This window comes from Schistocerca piceifrons, chromosome 11 (genome assembly GCF_021461385.2).
Source record: "Schistocerca piceifrons isolate TAMUIC-IGC-003096 chromosome 11, iqSchPice1.1, whole genome shotgun sequence".
Taxonomy (NCBI): Eukaryota; Metazoa; Arthropoda; class Insecta; order Orthoptera; family Acrididae; genus Schistocerca; species Schistocerca piceifrons.
The window spans coordinates 24,260,613-24,282,528 of record NC_060148.1 but is presented as its reverse complement, the minus strand read 5'-3'; the positions used below and the strand labels follow the sequence as shown (position 1 = coordinate 24,282,528).

General features: G+C 45.1%; 1 protein-coding gene across 1 annotated transcript in view; it reads right to left on the bottom strand.

Moving 5' to 3' along the window:
* Window positions 1–2,508: 2,508 nt before the first annotated feature.
* LOC124720249 (ankyrin repeat domain-containing protein 23-like) overlaps window positions 2,509–21,916 on the bottom strand; it is a 101,405-nt gene continuing 81,997 nt past the window's right edge. Inside the window, exon 4 of the mRNA XM_047245568.1 lies at window positions 2,509–2,893. Within this exon, the coding sequence (XP_047101524.1) occupies window positions 2,509–2,893 (385 nt within the window). The remainder of the gene's footprint in view (window positions 2,894–21,916) is intronic.

The window sequence follows — 21,916 nt, the reverse complement described above, 5'->3', positions numbered from 1 at the left end:
TGCGCCGCTGTTGCTGCTGAGTCTATAGAAGCGTCCGATCACCACGTTTGATCCAACTTTAATGCTTGTCTTGACACCAATTATTTTACATTCGGGATCTCCACTGATCTCTCTAATGTAATCCTACTTTTCACTGCTTTAAACACCAGCGGTCGACCTCTCTTTACAACCTACGTTGCGACCGGAATTTAGAATCTCGTTGCTACTGACTTCGCGCTTCACCCAGCTTTCCGTCCCTACTGCTGTGTGGACATTGTTACCGCTTTTAAGCGAGATTAGTTCTGAGAACTTTCCGCAGACGCTGCTGCAGTTAACTAATACCACGTTGAGACAGTGAGAACAATTCAAGGCCAAGTTCTCCAGATTATAGCGTGCTGCATGCGTGACGGCGCTGGATCGGTTGTAATAAACACGTCACGAGTTGAGTGGATTCTGGGAGCAATGGCCACCCAACGTCGGTCTGTCGCCAAAGGACGAAAAACCAGACAGAGCTCTTAACAGACGAGTAGTCGGAAGATATTTCTCGCACCGTCCCTGAGGACTAACCTGCCACAGCATTTCACTTACCAAATATTCTACAGTCCTCCGTTCCGAATCATTGATACATGGGAAGCATGTCAACAGAAACGGCAGAATTTCAGCTCCGTTCTCGATTGGTTCCTGAGTTACAGTAAGCCTAGCGTCAGAATGAACCTTGTCCACTACAGTTGTGAAGGAGCTTTTAGGAAAAGGAGGACAATGCAATTTCATAATCTCAATACAGTTCAACAGAACTGTACAAAAATTAAATTTTGAACGGAAGTACGTGGAGGATGCGCTCGGCACTTCTGCTAATCGTAATTGGAACTGATACTTTGAGCTAAAACTTATGAAAGCTGTTTACTCTTGTGGACGTGGAAGTTTTTCAGTCGATTTCAAACTTTTTTATGAGAGTACAACACATTCGCGACTGCAACAGGAAAGGTTGAAACACCTGTGGTACTGACAGTATCCTCCGCCACACACCAGAATGCATCTGTGAAGGTATCATCTCATTTCAGACGTTTCTGATCGGTAAATTCTTTCAGAAAGGTGTTATTTGTCAATTTTTAAGCAGTTTGACACAAACTCAGATGTGTTAAATTTTATGTTCATTTGCATTATAAATACAAAAGCAGTTCTGGTACAGTCATTGCTTCCATGTCTAAAGATAAGGATTAACAGTATCCAGGGCCAACATTTTAATCAAAGTCATTAGTTTTGTAGACAAGTTGCGTATATAAATTACATTCAAAGCGGCCTGCTCTCTCGCAGGCAAATCGTTTGATGAACTGGCTAGAGGGGATTTCGCATCGTGTAGCGTGTCCTTCACATACATTTTTATACAGTTCTGCTGCACTGTATTGAGATTTACGCATATCGATATCAAATTTCAACAATTTCGCACATGGTTCAAATGGCTCTGAGCACTATGGGACTCAACTGCTGTGGTCATAAGTCCCCTAGAACTTAGAACTACTTAAACCTAACTAACCTAAGGACAGCACACAACACCCAGCCATCACGAGGCAGAGAAAATCCCTGACCCCGCCGGGAATCGAACCCGGGAACCCGGGCGTGGGAAGCGAGAACGCTACCGCACGACCACGAGATGCGGCCTGTACGAGTCAAAGTAAGTGTAATTTTATTACCTGTAGCTCCATGACTTGCGTCACCGTCTCAGCTGTGCCGTTGTGACCGATGAGTGTGGAGACTCGTGTGCGTCGTTGCGAAATTGCTTTCGTGTGCTGAAACTCGGGCCCCGGTGTTCTGTCTCCAATACAACTAGGATTGCTTTGCTCGTTGCAATCTTTTACCTCAAGTAGAGACAACAGTACCAGATAGAGAGGATTTCCTTCACATTTTGTATGCGTGTCATGTTGTGGTCTGATTGTGTTTAGTTCAATGTACACTGACTGTATGGTTCCAGATGATAGTCGGATTATGTGGTGTGAATACCGCTACTACTATGTCATTGTTATTAAACACAACAGGTACGGTAGAGTAGAATGTTTGCTGAATATGGAGAAGTAAATTGAGTCTGATATCAGGAGCGAGAATTCTGGTGATAGAAGTGATACAGCGTTAATCTCGGTATGTTGCAAATTAGAATAGTCTGATGTAGAACCTTGTAGACTGGTGTGAAATACTTTTCAGCGATAAGATATTATAGAGCAGTTGTGTTTGTTCACAATGAACTGTTGACTTTTGCCAAGTTTAGTCTGGAAGTTTTACTCGGGACATTTTTCTTGAGAGAAGGATTGTCCGTTGTTACCTGAATTATTTTGCTGTTATCTGGCGTTGTCTCAGTTTTGCTACAGCATTGCTTAGAGTATTTGTGTGCTGTATGCTACTGGAGGAGGGCTGAAATTAGTGAGTCACAATAGGATTGAGTTTTTTGGATCTTTATTTAAAAAATTATGAATATTGCTCTCGTACAAACTCTTTCAGTTCCTGTTTTTTTGCACAGAGTTCGCTGGACTGTCTGCCTCATGACAGCATCTCCACCAGCCGCCTGTGGTTCCTCTCCCTGGCGATGTCCAGCGCTGTGTCCCCAGCACGAGTTGTGGCCCCCCTGTCGGCCCCCGCGACGAGCAGCGCAGCCGCCACTTCTGCGCGGCCACTGAGTGCCGCAACATGCAGCGGCGTCAACCCATAATCATCCCTGGCGTCCACCGCCGCCCCCGCCCCCACCAGCAGCCTCGCCGCCTCGACGTCTCCCCTGCGCGCTGCCCAGTGCAGGGCGGTCAACCCCCTCCACTCGCCCCTCGCCCCCAAGTCGGCCCCTGCGGCGATCAGCGCCCTCAGCTCCCCCACTGCCCGCTGCTTAGCCGCCTGGACCAGCCTCCTGTCCCTCTCCTTAGCAGAGAGGCTCCTGCACAAAACACACAAACTGCCACTCTCTGCTACAAACACACAACACACAGAATGGGGAAAACAGTCACACGAGGAAACAACTGCTGCGAATACAAATCTGTCCTGAAACAAACCTACCGTATTCCCCCTCCCACAGTACAAAACAGTGCGCAATTGTGTGTATGTATTAAATTACAGCAAATCTGCTCTACCCCCCTCATAAGAAAATCTTCATTCATCGTCCGTTACAAATAGCATTATACAACCTCTGAAAGAATTTCATTACCACATTTTGTCACACTCATTCCTGCAAGTTGAAAGGTGGCTACACTGAGCCACAGCGCCAGAGATTGCACCAAAGAGCTTTATTCCGCCGCCTCCACTGGCAGTTCTTGTCGAGATGTGGCAGTAGTCAGTGCTTGCTGAGATGTCGTAGTAAAGAGTTCTTGTCGAGAGGTCGTGCTGGAGTGTGCTTGTTGAGATGTGGTAGTAGCGAGTCGGTGTTGAGATGTTTTAGTAGGGAGTGCTTGTTCCATGTTTTATGCAGTTGTTTGATGGGCTAGACAGCAGATGTTGTTCTAATGGAGATATTGTAATGATTAGAGTGCTTTTCATCAATGTATATGAAGGTAACAAAACTCGCTTTTTTCTCATTATTTCAATGTCTTGAATAATGCGTCATTACAGGTTCAGTCAACAAAGCATCTGGCTTGTCTTCTTGTATTAGAGTGTAATTCTGGTTTTCTTGCGTAATTATAGTATTTCTATTTTCTTTAATTACTTCAGTATGAATGACATTTAAAATTTCTTGTCTTATTGAAGAAGAACTGTGCCAGATGTGTACGTTGAATCACACTTCCACACACAGAACAGCTACACTTGTGCTTTGTTGGCTTCGTAGATTTTATAGTTGCTGGAGACTTAATTAATTGTGTTAACGGAAATTTTCTTTCATTCTTTGTTGTTGTTCTATGCAGTCTTTGCCTGTACAAAATGTTCACTACATGAGCCCACAAGAGAAAACTGCTCTGTGTCATTATCGGTTTACATGCAAACTGACACTTTGATAATGCAAATATCAGGAATCGTGTTATTGTACATTACACAGCCATTACGCTTACATATTCAAATTTATTGTAATAAATCAAACCTCAGAAACCAGCATCCTCCTTTAAATGACACGACAAAAGTTTTCTCACTTCGCTACTATCTGGGAATGCAATCCAGCAAGTAAAGACGAAATATCTCAAGTATGGTTTCAGTCACAAGTAACAAAGAGTGTCCAAGTTGAAACTTGAAATGATCTGCCATAAAGTTTTGCTTCCCGGAGATTCGAACGCAGCACTTAATCGGATGGTTAACTAAGCAGAATGAAACGCCAGAAACCGTCATTTTTAACCAGCAATGAGATGACAAACTGAAACCAGGAGACGAAAGTGTTTTGTGTTATGGGCATTCGAAACCAACACCTATCGACACGGACCTCTAGTCACGTGTAGACGTTATATAATGACTTACTTCATTAGCAGCGAAATGTGCGCATTTCTGTATTGTAAATAAAATTATGAAAATTTTCTGCTGACTAGCAATCGAACCCTGGACACACAGTTGTTGACTACATACAAAGATACCTCGACTGTGCTATTCTCTTTCACCAGTAGCTAGGAGTGGCATGTTTGAAAGTGACACGAAAGGGACGAAAAGCTGCCCGTCTGACTTGGGACTCGAAACCAGTACCACCATTATTGTTAACAAAGCCCAGAGAATCGGTAAAATCAGAATAATTTCTCACATGTATTTTGCTGAGCTCATGTTGCAACTTAAAGTGACATGCCAGGACTCGAACCCAGGGATGTGTCTCTTGTGAACGTCTTTATGACTTTGCAGACAAGTGGAGACAATGAAGCAGTGGAAATGCATCATCTGAAAGTGATCAAACGTGACGAAAAGGGAGATCCGAGTTCGAATTCCAGTCCATCGTCAATATTTTCCACGTCTCAGGCTCGAATACAGTAAGAGTCAAGTGCGCTGCGGACTTGTACAGCAATTGGCTCATTGATTTAAAAATATATCGCTTAAGAAAGGTGACTGGTGACAGAGTTTCGACCCGGCGTGACTTCCGCCTCTGTCAGGGCCCAACCTGTAGCGACTCTCTTCCAGGCTACCAGAGGTGGGAGAGATGCTGCTTATGCTTGTTAAAAATTATTGCCGGATGTGAGAAACGAACCCAGACCTTCAGCATATGTAGCAAGAATCATTTCAACTTTTTCTTAACTAGCAACTATTACCACGAATTAAAATTCATGCGAGTTGCGGTATTCGAATCCACTACATGCAGACTAGAAACTCGCGCCCTTAACCCCTTTATTTCATTTAATTTTTTAACCATTCCGAGGTCTGGCCACGACGCCTTCCCCATACCTGTCACAGAGTCGCTGCGCTATTTTCGCGCATAATTTTTTTATTTTTTTATTTCTAATTTTTTTTTTATTTTTAGCACTTGATCTGAAAGACCATGTTTGCACACAAACTAAATCAGCTGAGAGCGACGCCTTCCAACTTCTGTGTTCACGATGGTTTGCTTTCCGATTTATTTCTCAACATCTTGTAACTCGGCCAATGCCTCAGTTCCCGAGGCTCGTTTGGCAAGTTTGTCTTCTGCCACCCCTGAGTACTGCACGCGCTGGAAGCTCCGTGCTGCGATTCCTGATACAGCGGGTGACGATGAATGTAACGCAGAACAGCAGAAATCAGCGCAGTCGCTTCTGGACAAAAGGAGTTTCAACATACGGAATGAAGTAAAATAAAGTGTACTAAAAAGTACCACGTGTTCTGTCGTGAGGACCAGCTTTTCCTCCGACATTCCTTCAACACAAAATAGAGTGCTTCTGACCTATGTATTTTAAATTAGATTTCTGTTTCCTTAAAAATAAATAAGTCAGTAAGAAACACCGTTTAACAGAAAAGAGCTTAAGGACGATACATTATGATGTTCTTGCGTTCACGCCTTTTTCTATTCACTTTGCACACTGCTCCACGTAACTGTATGTACTGAAACATGTTGCGAAGTTCCTCTCGCAGTTTCCCGCCTCAGCGACGCACACGCCGCCCCGTGGCCCGCTTGTGGCCGGCGTGCGTGCGGCGACCCACCCAGCGCCCGCCAGTCTCGCTTCCCTCTGCTGGCAGGTGGTGCGTTGTCTGTCCTCTTAGCCAGTTTACAGCATTCCTTTATTCACACGGCACGTCGCTACGATTCAAAAAAATTGGAAGGCAAAGTATTGGGAGTGGAGTTCGTGCTATTGTGGCTAACAATTGTCTGATAACTCACCAGATGTCCTTCACTTGAGCGCGTACGAACCTCGCCTGCTATCAGGTCGTAATTCTCTCACGTGCTGCCGACCACCCAGGTGGACTGCCTCAAGTTTCGCTTTGGTTGCTACTTTCCTGTTTACTGCCCTCTACCGAGTAGTTTTCACACTTGTTGGTAGGTGAGGGGTGCCGATGTTTGTCCAGATGGCCCTCCAGCCGTAGTGCGGCTACTTTTGTACAGTCACGTTTCCGCTTTTGCTTCTCATTAATTCCACGCACATGTTCTTGACTTTTACCATATTCGACGGCCAACTCTGGTTTGAGTATAACTGAGTTGGAATCAAAATTGTTCAAAATGATAAAAGCCATTGGCGACGTGCCGTACATCTGTGGGTGGATTCGAAGCAGTGGGAGTAATTTCGTCTGGTAAGTGCGGCGTGAGGGCCGCGTGTGTCTTCTTCCGCATGTCGTGTGTGGAACACACGAATATAGTTTCTGACTTTCTCCCAAAGTCGGTGAGGTTTCATCCCCCCCGTTTCCGCCTGAGATGGTAAACGTGTCAAACTTTATCTTAAAAATATTACCACAAGTTAGAAAATGACTCGTAGCTGACAGAAATCTTGCTGCTGTTTCACCTGTTATGGGTAAAACTTGTGCCACACAGTTGGCTTTAGAGACCATGTACATATGTGCAAAGTGTGGCCTTTGGATGTCGTCAAGCCTTCTCGCCCTATGTTGACTCCAACTGGCACGCTGGCAAGCACTTTCTTAGGGTTTGCCGCTGCAGTACGATTTACGTTAGACCTGTAGTCCAGAGCCAGAACTTGGACTGAGGTCTCGCGTGTTTCGCAAAGATATTCCGCACCCCACATTCATGATGTGTGCTTTAGTGTTGCTTAGCTTTGAACCTGACGCAAGTTGGTATTTGTTGGTGACCTGCAATGCCTTCTGCGACTCGCTCTCGCCGGAGATCACGACACCCCGTCACCTGTGTACGCCCTACACACGATATTCTGGCGACATGTGTGTGTGTGTGTGTGTGTGTGTGTGTGTGTGTGTGTGTGTGTGTGTGTGTGCGTGCAGCCCTCGTAGCAGTTTCTGCAGAGCGGCTAGCAGGGCCTCAGCGGCAGTGGCGAACGAGGCCCTCCACACAGGACCACCTCGGCGCACACAACTCTTGAGTGCGAGCTGCCTGGTTAGCCGACCACTCACTGATCATGACTTGCAAACTGCTGTTCTTCAACATTATACCAATTACCTTGACAAAATATTGCAGAAAATCCAGTACGGTCATTGTTTCAAGAAGGCACTGGTGACTCTCCCTATCGAAACCATTCCCGAAATCGAGCGACATTACGGCGCACTCGAGCGTGACAACATGTGCCGCAGCTACCATGTCGCTATATTCACGGGCAGTTTGAATACTTTATCTGCCTCTACCCACCGTAGTTCGATACGGGCCAGTCACCTCATGCAGTATCATTTTCACTCTCCAGCAAGAACGCGCACCATTAATTTTGTAACCACCATTCAGGACAATAACTCATCTCAAGAGTCCCTTTAGTCAGCCATAGTGCCAGCAGTGCTAGTGTTTTCAATACAGTCCTTAGACAGGTAGTGCTTTTTTATTGTTTTCTACAAGAAGTGTCTGGTAACCACAGTTTAGTCAGTTATCAGCCGCCTTTACTGGATTAGCAGTCTAGTTAAAAGTTGATTAACTCTCTACAGTAAATTGATTCCTTAGGACGGATAGGATGTGTGACCGCTGTGTACGGACGCAGGGGGAGCTGGCCACTGTCCGCGAACAGCTGAGCGTGTTGATGGCCGCGGTCATCCGTCTTCAGGCTGCTGCCTCGGAGTGTAGCGGCAGTGGGGAGTCCGGTGTGTCGCAAGGTACACCCCAGGTGTTACACATGCGTCACCCACTGTCCCTGCTGTCGAGACATCTTCGCGGGTACCGGGCGCGGTTGGGCCACCCTCTCCCCAAGGGGAGTGGCGGGTTCAGCGGCGTTCGCGGCGCACGAGGCGGAGGGTCAATGTGGAGGCTGGCCGTGTGGCATCGCCCGCTCTGCCTGTGAGTGGACATGTGGCTGCTCCTTCAGCAAGGTCCGAGCAGGCGCACGGGGGGAGGGGTTTATTAGTTATTGGGAGCTCCAACGTTAGGCTTCGGGAAAAAGCGGAAAGGTCTGGGAAATAGGCCAGTGTTCACTCTGTCTGCTTGCCGGGGGGTCTCATCCGAGATGTGGAGGAGGCCCTGCCGGCGGCGATAGAGAGCGCTGGGTGCACCCGACTGCAAACTGTTGCTCATATCGGCACCAATGACTCCTGCCGTCTGGGTCCAGAGGTCATCCTCAGTTCGTACAGGCGGTTGACAGAGTTGGTGAAGGCAGAAAGCCTCGCTCGCGGGGTGGAATCTAAGCCAACTATTTGTAGTATCGTTCCCAGAACCGATCGCGGTCCTCTGGTTTGGAGCCGAGTGGAAGGCTTAAACCAGAGGCTCAGACGATTCTGCGGAGATCTGGGGTGCAAATTTCCCGACCTCCGCTATCGGGTGGAGAAATGTAGGGTCCCCCTGAATAGGTCAGGCGTGCACTACACGCCGGAAGCGGCTACAAGGGTAGCGGAGTACGTGTGGAGTGCACATGGTGTTTTTTTTAGGTTAGAGAATCCCCTCCCTAGGCCCGACAACACGCCTCCTGAGACGCAGCAAGGTAGGAGTAGGCAAAATGCAACAGGGAATAACAATATTAATGTGCTAATAGTAAACTCCAGGAGCGTCTACAGAAAGGTCCCAGAACTGCTCTCATTAATAAACGGTCACAACGCTCATATAGTACTAGGGACAGAAAGTTGGCTGAAACCGACGTATATAGTAATGAAATCCTAAATTCAGATTGGAATGTATACCGCAGAGACAGGCTGGACAGTGAAGGGGGAGGCGTGTTTATAGCCATAAGAAGTGCAATAGTATCGAAGGAAATTGACGGAGATCCGAAATGCGAAATAATTTGGGTGAAGGTCACGGTTAATGCAGGCTCAGACATGGTAATTGGATGTCTCTATAGGCCCCCTGGCTCAGCAGCTGTTGTGGCTGAGCACCTGAAGGATAATTTGGAAAATATTTCGAGTAGATTTCCCCACCATGTTTTAGTTCTGGGTGGAAATTTTAATTTGCCGGATATAGACTGGGAGACTGAAATGTTCATAACGGGTGGCACGGACAAAGAATCCAGTGAAATTTTTTCAAGTGCTTTATCTGAAAAGTATCTTGAGCAGTTAAACAGAGAATCGACTCGTGGCGATAACATATTGGACCTTCTGGTGACAAACAGACCCGAACTATTTGAAACAGTTAACGCAGAACAGGGAATCAACTATCATAAACTGGTTACTGCATCGATGATTTCAGCCGTAAATAGAAATATTAAAAAAGGTAGGAAGATTTTTCTGTTTAGCAAAAGTGACAAAAAGCAGATTTCAGAGTACCTGACGGCTCAACACAAAAGTTTTGATTTAAGTACAGACAGTGCTGAGGATCAGTGGACAAAGTTCAAAACCATCGTACAATATGCGTTAGATGAGTATGTGCCAAGCAAGATCGTAAGAGATGGAAAAGAGCCACCGTGGTACAACAACCGAGTTAGAAAACTGCTGCGGAAACAAAGGGAACTTCACAGCAAACACAAACATAGCCAACGCCTTGCAGACAAACAAAAATTACGCGAAGCGAAATGTAATGTGAGGAGGGCCATGCGAGAGGCGTTCAATGAATTCGAAAGTAAAGTTCTATGTACTGACTTGGCAGAAAATCCTAAGAAATTTTGGTCTTGTGTCAAAGCGGTAGGTGGATCAAAACAAAATGTCCAGACACTCTGCGACCAAAATGGTTCTGAAACAGAGGATGGCAGACTAAAGGCCGAAATACTAAATCTCTTTTTCCAAACCTGTTTCACAAAGGAAGAATGCACTGTAGTTCCTTCTCTAGATTGTCGCACAGATGACAAAATGGTAGATATCGAAATAAACGACAGAGGGATAGAGAAACAATTGAAATCGCTCAAAAGAGGAAAGGCCGCTGGACCTGATGGGATACCAGTTCGATTTTACACAGAGTACGCGAAGGAACTTGCCCCCCTTCTTGCAGCGGTGTACCGTAGGTCTCTAGAAGAGCGGAGCGTTCCAAAGGATTGGAAAAGGGCACACGTCATCCCCGTTTTCAAGAAGGGACGTCGAACAGATGTGCAGAACTATAGACCTATATCTCTAACGTCGATCAGCTGTAGAATTTTGGAACACGTATTATGTTCGAGTATAATGACTTTCTGGAGACTAGAAATCTACTCTGTAGGAATCAGCATGGGTTTCGAAAAAGACGATCGTGTGAAACCCAGCTCGCGCCATTAGTCCACGAGACTCAGAGGGCCATAGACACGGGTTCCCGGGTAGGTGCCGTGTTTCTTGACTTACGCAAGGCGTTCGATACAGTTCTCCACAGTCGTTTAATGAACAAAGTAAGAGCATATGGACTATCAGACCAATTGTGTGACTGGATTGAAGAGTTCCTAGGTAACAGAACGCAGCATGTCGTTCTCAATGGAGAGAAGTCTTCCGAAGTAAGAGTGATTTCAGGTGTGCCGCAGGGGAGTGTCGTAGGACCGTTGCTGTTCACAATATACTTAAATGACCTTGTGGATGACATCCGAAGTTCACTGAGGCTTTTTGAGAATGATGCTGTGGTATATCGAGAGGCTGGAACGACGGAAAATTGTACTGAAATGCAGGAGGATCTGCAGCGAATTGATGCATGGTGTAGGGAATGGCAATCTTATCTCAATGTAGACAAGTGTAATGTGCTGCTAATACACAGAAAGAAAAATCCCATATTATTTAGCTACAATATAGCAACTCAGGAACTGGAACCAGTTAATTCCGTAAATTATCTGGGAGTACGCATTAGGAGTGATTTAAAATGGAATAATCATATAAAGTTGATGGTCGGTAAAGCAGATGCCAGACAGATTCATTGGAAGAATCCTAAGGAAACGCAATCCGAAAACAAAGGAAGTAGGTTACAGTACGCTTGTTCGCCCACTGCTCGAATACTGGTCAGCAGTGTGGGATCCGTACCAGATAGGGTTGATAGAAGAGAGAGAGAAGATCCAACGGAGAATAGCGCGCTTCGTTACAGGGTCATTTAGTAATCGCGAAAGCGTTACGGAGATGATAGATAAACTCCAGTGGAACACTCTGCAGCAGAGACGCTCAGTAGCTCGGTACGGGCTTTTGTTGTAGTTTCGAGAACATACCTTCACCGAGGAGTCAAACAGCATATTGCTCCCTCCTACGTCTCGTGAAGAGACGGTGAGGATAAAATCAGAGAGATTAGAGCCCACACAGAGACATACCGACAATCCTCCTTTCCACGAACAATACGAGACTGGAATAGAAGGGAGAACCGATAGAGGTACTCACGGTACCCTCCGCCACATCATCTAACTTGAAACTAACTTACGCTAAGGTCGACACACACGCCCATACCAGAGGGAGGACTCGAACCTCCGACGGGGGCAGCAGCGCAGACCGCGCGGCGAACGGTGGAAAGTATCAACACCAAGGCATCAGACGTGACGAAAAGGGAGATCCGAGTTCGAATCTCAGTCCAGCACCGATATTTTGCACATCTCATGCCGAAATAAAATAAGATTCAGCTGCCCAGTGATCTTGCACGATCAGTGGCACATTCATCAAAAAACACTCTCGCGTAAGAAAGGTTACTGGTGACTGACTTTCAACCTGGCATGGTTAGGTCTCTGTCATGGCCCACCCTAGAAGGACTCTCGCGCAACAAGTAGCAAAGTGACGTCTCGTATGTCCGTTTGGAAATTTCGACGTGTTATTCCGATCCGAGGTTAAACACGTCGACTGAAGAAGTTGCTGGCTCATCTGGAATAGGAGAAGAAATTCCTGAAGAGTCCGTTCATAGTGACCTATCAAAATTACGATTGAAGGGCGCAGTGGTGTATTATGAAAAGCTGTTGACGGAAAATATTTTAATTGCATCGACATCTTCGGAAGAAATCTCTCACGATGCTATGTTATTGGCCGGAGAACTTTATAATAATACACTGGAACTTTTGGGCGCAGAAACATTCGTAACTGAAGAGGAATTAATTGACGCTCATGAGGATTGCGAAGAATGTGAGGAGAACGACGAACAGTTCGAAGTGCCACAAAATGATTCGTCTCCAGACGAATATAAACAGTCACCGAAAAGATTTAAAGGTAACATGATTCCCTTTGCCTACAAAGTCAAAGTCGTGAATATTGCTAAGGCGCACCTCACGTGGTCCTTGGCGACATTGCAAAAAAAGCCAATTGATGCGAAAAGAATATCTTTCACAATGGAAGACAAATTTATCCATTCGCGTACCACCACTTTTAAAATCTGAGGCGATAGATTCGTGGACCTACGACCGTTTTGTGGAAGCAAGACAGCAACATCAACAAGTTGCGACAATGGACATTGGCTGCGGCTGCACAATTCGTCGATTTCAAATTCAAGGCGTCTGATCGATAGGTCACGGCATTTAAACAGAAGCACAGAATTTCACAACGCAAGCTCACGAAACTGGTTTCGAAAAAAGAAGCGGCGTCAATGGAGGCCATCCAGGCGTCTGCGGATGCCTTTCGTCGGCAGACGTGCCGGTTAATCCCTCAATACCACGACGAGGATTATGCGATAAATACTGACCAAACAGGTAAATACATGTTTTGTGCGTACAAAATGTTTTTACCGATGTAAAATATATCAATTCAAATTTAATTATAGAAAAAGATATTTACATACATATTCGAATATTGTTTAATATTAAAAATACTATTGTTTTAGGATACCAATATCAATCTCACTGAAAAAGTAAGTAAAACAGTTTTCGTGAAAAAGTCGGATTTGAATAAAGTGACGCATTCGTACACCGCACAATATTCAATAACATTATCCGGAAAACTGCTCCCACATGTCTTCATATGCTTACAAGAAGCGACCGGTCATTTCGGACCTCGTATTCACTAATTAATAGATGGCTATGGCAATACTTATACGAACGTCATCGTAACATCATCGCAGTCCGGAAAAGGAACAACAGTTTTATACATGGATTTTCTCCGCAAATGTTTAAAATCTTTCGTCGGGGAGAGTAAATATTTACTTCTCATTGACTCTTGGGGAGGTCAAACGATTCCGGAGACATATGATGCAATTTTTCAAAATGACGGAAATATGCCAACTTGGTCTCTGAAAGTCATACCTCAAAAATGCACTTCTTTGGTGCAACCTTGTGATGTTTACTTTTACAGGCAAGTTAAAAATTTCGTAAACCGCTTGCAAAATTGCAGCGCATTGTAACAGGAGAATCGTGAAATTAATTCCCGGGAAGATTGCATCAAAATTCATTCTATAATTTTCCATCAATCATCGTCACCAATATTCCGAGACATGATTCAGTATGACTGGTTTGCCTCAAAATTATCAGAAACTAGAAACATTTTCGTAAATATTAATGGGGCATGTTTTTGTACAGATTTATTGCGAACGCCCGTTTTTATATGTTGCGCAAGATGTCGCAAAATTACTGCTTTGTTTGTTTTTACGATAATTACCACTGTGGTTCTTGTTTATCATTATTATATGTATAAAAATTGAATTGAATTTTTCCCACTCGACTTTGTTATTCTGATTAAAAAACCAATGTTTCTCCTCATATACTTTACAATGGAAAACCCACTGCCATGATTTGTGTTGTTGGACAAAATGAAAGAAATGACATAAATGAGGTGGCAGATAATTGCAGTCATAAATTGCAGTGTTCACAGAATGAGTCTTTAGCAGTAGCACAAATTAGCACCTTCACTGTTACCTTCAACCGGTGGCAGTTCAGCACACACATTTTCCTCTTCTGCAGCCTGAAGTTCATCATCATTTCCCAGACCCAAATTAATCATTCAGTAAATCCTTGACGTGTGTTCCTTCCAGGGTAAATTACGTGGACAGAGGAGCAGTCCCGAACAGCGACATCGCAAAGTCCTTCACTGCCTTGTTATGTTTGTCAGTTCCAGCCTTCTAAACGCATCCTTGGGGAGTTCAAGATCTTCCTTTATATCAGACACCAGATGTTTGCCGTCATATTCTTGTATCTGCTGTACTACTGATTTATTTTTCATGTGCGACTTGCAGGTGAGGTTGGGGTCGGGAACCCAACCCATTCCCTCTCTACTAGGAATCCAGTTCCTAACCAATACCCATTCTTTTGAAGACAATTCGGAGCATGTTGCCACATTTCTTATAGTGATTCTGATATTTAAGTATTTTCTCGAATTCATTTTCCGTATTTTCATGCTTCCGTCTTTCAGCTAAAATCACCTTTGCTGTAACTTTTTTGGAGTTTAAAAGCTTTTTGCTGAGATAACTTAGTTCAATATTATACTCCCGAATGTGTTTTAGCTTAAAACTTATTTTTTGTATATTTATCGGCGGCTCTACACTTTCTGGCCTGACAATGTCTTATAGTTTCGCTGTAGTGCACCCTGGATCGTTACACATTATGCCCCATGTTCGTTTAACATACAATGCCATCGCTTTAAACTTTATGTCAGACCCATTACTCCATTGCTTGGATCCAAAACTGCTGTCTTCACCGGCACTCGAAACAATTCCCCTATCCACAAGAACTTTGCTAAAGTGCACATGATCGCCTTCTCCACCATTGATGGAATGGGGAGAACCTGTGCTATGTAGTAGGCATTGGATAAAATATACGTGTTGATAAACAGTATTCTCTTGAACTGGTCTATGCTACGTTGACAGTTTTCAATCAAAGCTCCCTTGATTTTTCTTGCCACCTCCCGCCAACTTATTGCGATCATTTTTAAAAGGGAAGTTGTCAATGCTATTCCAAGGGCTTTGCTTTCATTAACATGGTTCGCCCACTCAATGCGCAAGTTAGCAAGCCGCTTTATATCTAGAAATTTATTTTTGTTTCAATTTACCCTCGGCACCTGATGCGGAACAGTATTTTGCAAGTACCATCTCTAGTTGCGTCACATCTGTTTGGTCTCTGATGATTACGCCTGCATCGTCAGCGTAAGCGCCTACCACGGTCATGGTAATGCCTGTCAGCCTGTGCTGTGGCTGTCTCAAGAAAGGTTCCAGCGATATAACGAACAGGAGCATGGATAAGGGGCTTCCTTGGGTAACACCCCTTTTTATTTCAATTTTTTTTGTCACTTGACAGCTAACAGAGATTTGTGCAGTAACGCCCATAGCCACGTTCTCGGGGATGTCGATGGTTTTTGGCAGGAAGTCCATTCGACGCATTGTCTCTGTCAGGTATTTGTGATTAATTTGATCAAACGCCTTATGGACGTCTATGAAAAGCAGTCCACATTTTATGTTACTTGCCTGCGCTAGCGCAATGGCATCGCGACACAAAGCCGCAGTTTGTAAAATCGTCCTTCTGAAAGCACAAGTCTGCTGTTGGCCTATGATGTCGGCGGTGCATGGTGTAAAGTGCTTGTTAATTACTCGAGCTATAATTCTATAATCCGAATTTAAAAGCGAAATCGGCCGTAGGTTACTTATTTTTTTGCAGCCTGTGTTCTTCGGGATCAACACGATTTTGCATTGTTTCAACTCTGCAGGCACTGGCTTCCCCTATAAGACTTCATTGACAATTTCGGTGAACTTTCTCCTATTAGGGTCCAAAATCGTTTATAGAATTCAATGGGCAGTCTGTCAGCTCCTGGAGATTTCCTAGCGGGGGAGCTGCACACGATTTCCAATACATCTTCCTTGGTGATGTCCGAAGAAATGTTATCATCTCCTCGCGATATTCGTGGAAGATATGCACCAAAGAGCTCATCGTATTCTTCTTCGTTTGTTTCCCCTGACGCATACATACGTTCATAATACACTGAGATATCTCTATTTCCTTCTGGGTGGTGAATATGGTACCATCATCGATCTGAAGTTCATCCACGAAACTACTACTATTCTTGGCGTGTCTGACAAGGTGGTACAGTGCAGCAGTCTCATCTTCAGTGACTGACTCTGCTTTGCTTTGCTTTTCATTTCAAGTCCCTCCAGTTACTTACGTTTCAGACTTGATAATTTTGCTTTTATTTGCTTGATGTCTTTTAATCTTGTAGGAATTGCATCTGTCTGATCGTAGAGTTCCCTTAGCACGCTGTAGTAGAATTCTACAGTCTGTTTCCTTTCTGTGGCCATATCTATACTGAAAGATATTAAAACTTTCCTTAACTTCGGTTTCGCTCGTTGGGTCCACCATTCTATCACACTTGGAAAGTTGGTCAGTGAACGGAGACATATTTCCCAAGCTCTGGTCAGGGCATCTTCTAAGTCTTCTTCTGATAATAACGAAATATTTAGATTCCACTGGCTTCTTACTCTTCTGGTAGGTTGTGGTGTTAAATTTACGCAGGTCAACAACACACTGTCATCGGAAAAACTAACGGGAACAGCTTCTGTTTTCAGTACTTTATCTGCTAAATTTTCCGTTACGTAAATTCTGTCAATTCTACTACATTAATTCGCAACAATGAGTGAAGTTCACCATTGTTGGTTATTTTATTTCCCACGCATATTTTAAATCAACAACGAGATGTCTCAAGTCTCGTGAGTAATTGAAGTTGGGGATTTGATCCTTTCGACTCAATACACAATTAAAATTTCCCCCTATTAAGTTGGAGGGGGTGTTTCCTCAGTAAAGAAATGACGCTTTCAATAAAGAATGTGGCTCTTGCAGCTTTATTACTGCTGCCAGAAGGAGCATATGAACTGACTATAGTGACTCCTGCTACGTTTATTCCAATACCTCATCCCGATTCTAATTTATCAACGTTATGTACGGGGATGCCTTCTCTAACTAAAGTGGCTGTGCAACACTCGTTTCAGTGGAAATCTTGTAAAAATCGACGTAACTGGACAAATTTAATTGTGGGAATACCACTTCCTGTAGGAGAGCAATATCCGTCGCTGACTCATACAGAAACTGTTTCAGAGCAGCTATTTTAACATCCGACTGTATCCTATTAATGTTTAGCGTGGTAATCGTATATGACTAACATAGGGGAGTGACCTCTTTTCCCGCTAGTGTATCATTTGATGCCACTCCATGCCGGATACTTCCTGAGAATCTGACTGGAGACCACCGTCCCGGTTTGCATTACAACCTTTCTTTATACTTTTCTTGCGATTTGCATTGAGTCTGGCCTTCACCGAATGTCTGCTCCGCCCACCCCCTGAGCAGTTCTCCACTGAGAGCGGTGTCGGTGGCTCTGAGGGGCAGTCGTGTGCCACCATCTCGTCTCGTCTGCCAAAGGCGGCGCACACGCAGTTTGCGAACGTTCTTCCAACGCCCCGTCACTTCTATGATCACTTTCGTTTGCTGTTTGTGTGTTATTGCTGTAAAACTCCGCTTCTTCGCCTTGGGATTTGGGCTGTGACGTCGCCTGTTGTTGACAATCACTCGCTACCTCGTCACGTTTGGTTTCAGTTGCATCTGCGAGTGAATCTGTCTGCGCTGGTCGACGTACGGCTACTGCAGCGCGGGGGCTGTGGCATCACGAAGACGAGCGCATTGCCATCTACCGGCGCGCCCAGCGCTACAGAGTGGGGCTGTGGTGTCACTTTGACCTGTTCGGGTGATGGTGGCGGATACGATTTGTCTACTGATGCACTTGACTCAAGAGTTTGAATCTATGCTGACAATATTGTCTGAAACAGTAGTTCCCAGTACTGTTTTCTGAACGTCACCTACAGCTTTCAGCGACAGGCTGATACCTTCTTCATCTGTGCTACTGCCGTTACAAGTTCGACGTCTCTTGTTAGTGGCTATACTACTTTTTCCAGCCGGATTGTCTGCAGTGTCTTTCCTGAGTAAAGGTGGAAATGCTTCAAGAGTATTTTGTGGCCTATCGTCCACATTTCCCGTAATGCTGGAAAGGTGACCGCCCGTCATTCATTTTCGGTCACAAGATCAGCCAGTGATAACCTTTTACGCTGTAGTAAATTATTCTGCAATACAAACACTTTTTTTGGACAGTTTTGCCGGAGATGCCCACTTTCATATGTGACAAATCAAAGTCTGTCCATTGTATATAACGTGCGCTTTGTAGCCACAAACCAAAATGTGAGATGGAATGTTCTGTTTGACATGCATATCGACAGAACAAATCTATGCTGGCTTGACCATCGTTCATTACAAATTTGCCTGATGTCACCTTATTTAGATAATACGTCTTTTAAGTAGCAGTTTTCTACCTCAGGGGGCAAATTAAATTCTCTGACTTGTTTATAATCAACATCAGCATTTGAAATGGTAACTCTACTCACCGAATTATCGCGATGGCGGAATTCGGCTTTTCCTTCAAATTTCTGCAAAATCCGTTCCAGCACCAACGAGGAAAGCAGCTTCACAAAAAAGCAGTATTGCTCCAAGTTATAATAAGCAGTGTGCGTCTGGTCCGAAGTAACGCCAATAACGTCAACGATCCAGTCACGAGTTTCCAGTTAACTTGGCTGAACATTACGGCCTGCTTTGTCAAATCCAAATCTTGGGGTAAGCTTTCTGGGAAACGTGGTTGCCATATCAGCAGTTAACAGCTCGGGAAAACAAGGAAACTAAAATGCTGCATCACCAGAATCAGTTTTACACAACACTGTAACGCAGAGACTGAACGTAAAGTCTTAAAACCCAAACAGAAGCGCCACAGCGCGCCCGCTCAGGACGGCCGGAAAAGCCGCTATTCTGGTCCCAGACAAACGAAACTTTTGTGTAATTGCTTGTCGAAAGGCTATGAACGATAATGGACACCGCCCAAAGCACAACTGTCCGTATCCAAATATATTTTTAAATTATTTAGCAGTGCGAACCAAACTGCGATCTCTGTTTACGTTGCTAAGCAGAGATACGATCTACGATACAGGGGTTCACTGATGTCGCTTTGAGTACTAAAAGCTTAACGGAATTGCCCATTGCTCTGCTTCTTTCGATGCGTTGTATTTACATTTGACTTTTTTTCCTGGAAGGGTAATCGGAAGTTTGCGTCAATGACAGAGTTACCGCCACAATCTTATCTTTACGGATACAGACTAACATCGAATTTACTTGCGTTATTGCAGTGCCTGTGGTATTCCGAATTACGATGCAAAGTTCCTGTGCACCTCCGAAGGAACGGGCGAAGCGGCGACTACAGGTGCTATGAAATACGAGAAACGCTTCCGCAGTCGCGAATACGGACAACCATCAGATGTACAGTGGAATGACGACAGTGAAAGTTTGTGTCGGACCGGGACTCGAAGCCGTGTTTCCCGCTTATCGCGACCGGTCGCAATATCGTATTTATTCGCCGACATCAGGCAAACGACTTGCAGGTAAAATGCCTCACCTGTACAGATGTACGAGCACACGCTGTAGCCGCCGTAGTGCCTGTTCCATTGGAGACGCAAGCATATGCAGCGGAACTTCACACTGTGATTCGGAATAACACGGGCTCTGCAGTGTCGTATTCAGTATATTGTACAACAAGTACGTTTAGATGAAACTTACACCAGTTGTCTTAGTAACGTTACTGGAACCTGAATAAGCGTTACTAATCCGTACAAATATAAAAATACCAGTTACTGCTATTATACACGCGTGCCCTAATTGCTTTGTACATTAGCATTTGCAACGACAGAGTCCAATGTTATTTACACTAATGGGAAACATCTAATATTTTCTGGAATGAAACATTTTGTGAAGATCACATCAACAGCTATAAATTGTTTGCAGGCACGTGTTTGAGATGGACAATGTTATGTAGAAATTGCCCCCACAAATCAAAATCTTTGAGTGCAACTGTGTCAAACAGAAGAAAAAATTGTATTTGGTAATGCAAGCTGCCAGTCCTACCTCGTACATTATGTTCGAACTTTGCCCAACGCAGTACTGTGAGTATGTACTAACTTTAGAGTGTCTTTGGTCCTTGCGGGAGAGTTTAAAATTTCAACTTTCCTCGGCGCTAGCGGCAACAATCATTCGCTGAGGTAGCGACAAAGGTCTGTGGGCTGCATTACACGGGGAATTAACGGAAAAGTCAACTCGGCTTCTGCATTACTACCACGTGAATTTGTGATTAATCTCTGAATGTGCTCACAATCAGTAATGTGTCACTATTCAAGTATGGTGCTGGTTTCGTGATTTTGTAGATAGTGTGCTGGCTTTCTAGTGACATGGCGGAATGAAATGATACGATCATTTGGCATTGTTGGGCGGGAGGCCCCCGCGTGGGAGTTGGGTCGCCGTATTGCAAATCCTTTTCAGTTGACGCCAATGATGATGACATCATGATGGACACACAACATCGTCTCGAAGCAGAGAAAATCCCTGACCTCGCTGAAAATCAAACCCGGGACTCCGAGCGCGGGAACCGAGAACACTACGGCAAGACCACGAGCTGCTGACGCTTGGCGGAATATAGGCGGACGCCCGGGTTGGCGGTCATTCAGTGATAATGCATAACGCACCTAAGAAATGAATAATTTAAGCAGTGCTGGTGGAGCGAGGTTTGCCATCCGACAACATTATAAAAGGCGCGGAAGAAGAGTTTGACGAAAAGTGTAGGGTGGATGGACAGCATGAAACATAGGAATTTGAGTATAGCAACCGCGGGATCGCAACAGCTTATTTTCGGCGCTACCGGAGCATAATCTAAAACTGTCCCGTGGACCTCTTTACTCAAAATAAAAGGTAATTCCCAGAAAATGTATGCATAAACACAGTCTTTGGACTAACCAGCTGTCACGATGAGAACAAGATAAACTGAAAGCATCACATTCACATGTATCGTACTTTGGACTTCTTCAGAAATGAAAACAGTCACACGACCATGTGTCATGTATTAAAAAGGTCAAAGTGGAAATGAGTGTGCAGACATGCGGATGTGCTGATCATGTGCGCACATGTGCGGCAGCAAACGACAGTCACATCTGTTATTAGACGTGTGTCCTAAATGAACGGCGGCGGCTCCACTTCCCTGTTTATGTGGTACAAGCAACACGGCAACACACCCAGTCCCGTTTACCCCTGGTGTCCAAAACCTTGACAGAAGTACTGAGAAATGGCAGGTACTGCGAAAAAGCAAAGGACTCACCTCAGGGCGAGTGGCGGACTGCAACGCATTCGCGTCTCTCTAGGCGGAGGGCCAATGTGGAGGCTGGCCGGCTGACCTCGCCCGTTCGTCCAGTCAGTGGGCAGGTGACCGCTCCTTCAGCAGGGCCCGAGCAGGCACACGGGGGCAAAGGCTTGCTGGTTATTGGGAGCTCCAACGTTAGGCGGGTAATGGAGCCCCTTACGGAAGCAGCGTACAGGGCTGCAAAGAGTTCCAACGTGCACTCTGTTTGTCTGCCGGGGGGCCTCATCCGAGATGTGGAGGCGGCCTTGCCTGCGGCTATCGAGCGTACGGGGCGCAGTTGCCTGCAAGTAGTTGCTCACGTTGGCACCAATGATGCCTGTCGCTAGGGTTCTGAGACGATCCTCAGTTCGTACGGGCGGCTGGCGGATTTGGTGAAGACCGCTGGCCTCGCACGCGGGGTGCAAGCAGAGCTCTCTATCTGCAGCGTCGTTCCCAGAGTAGATTGGGGTCCATTTGTTTGCAGCCGAGTGGAGGGTCTCAA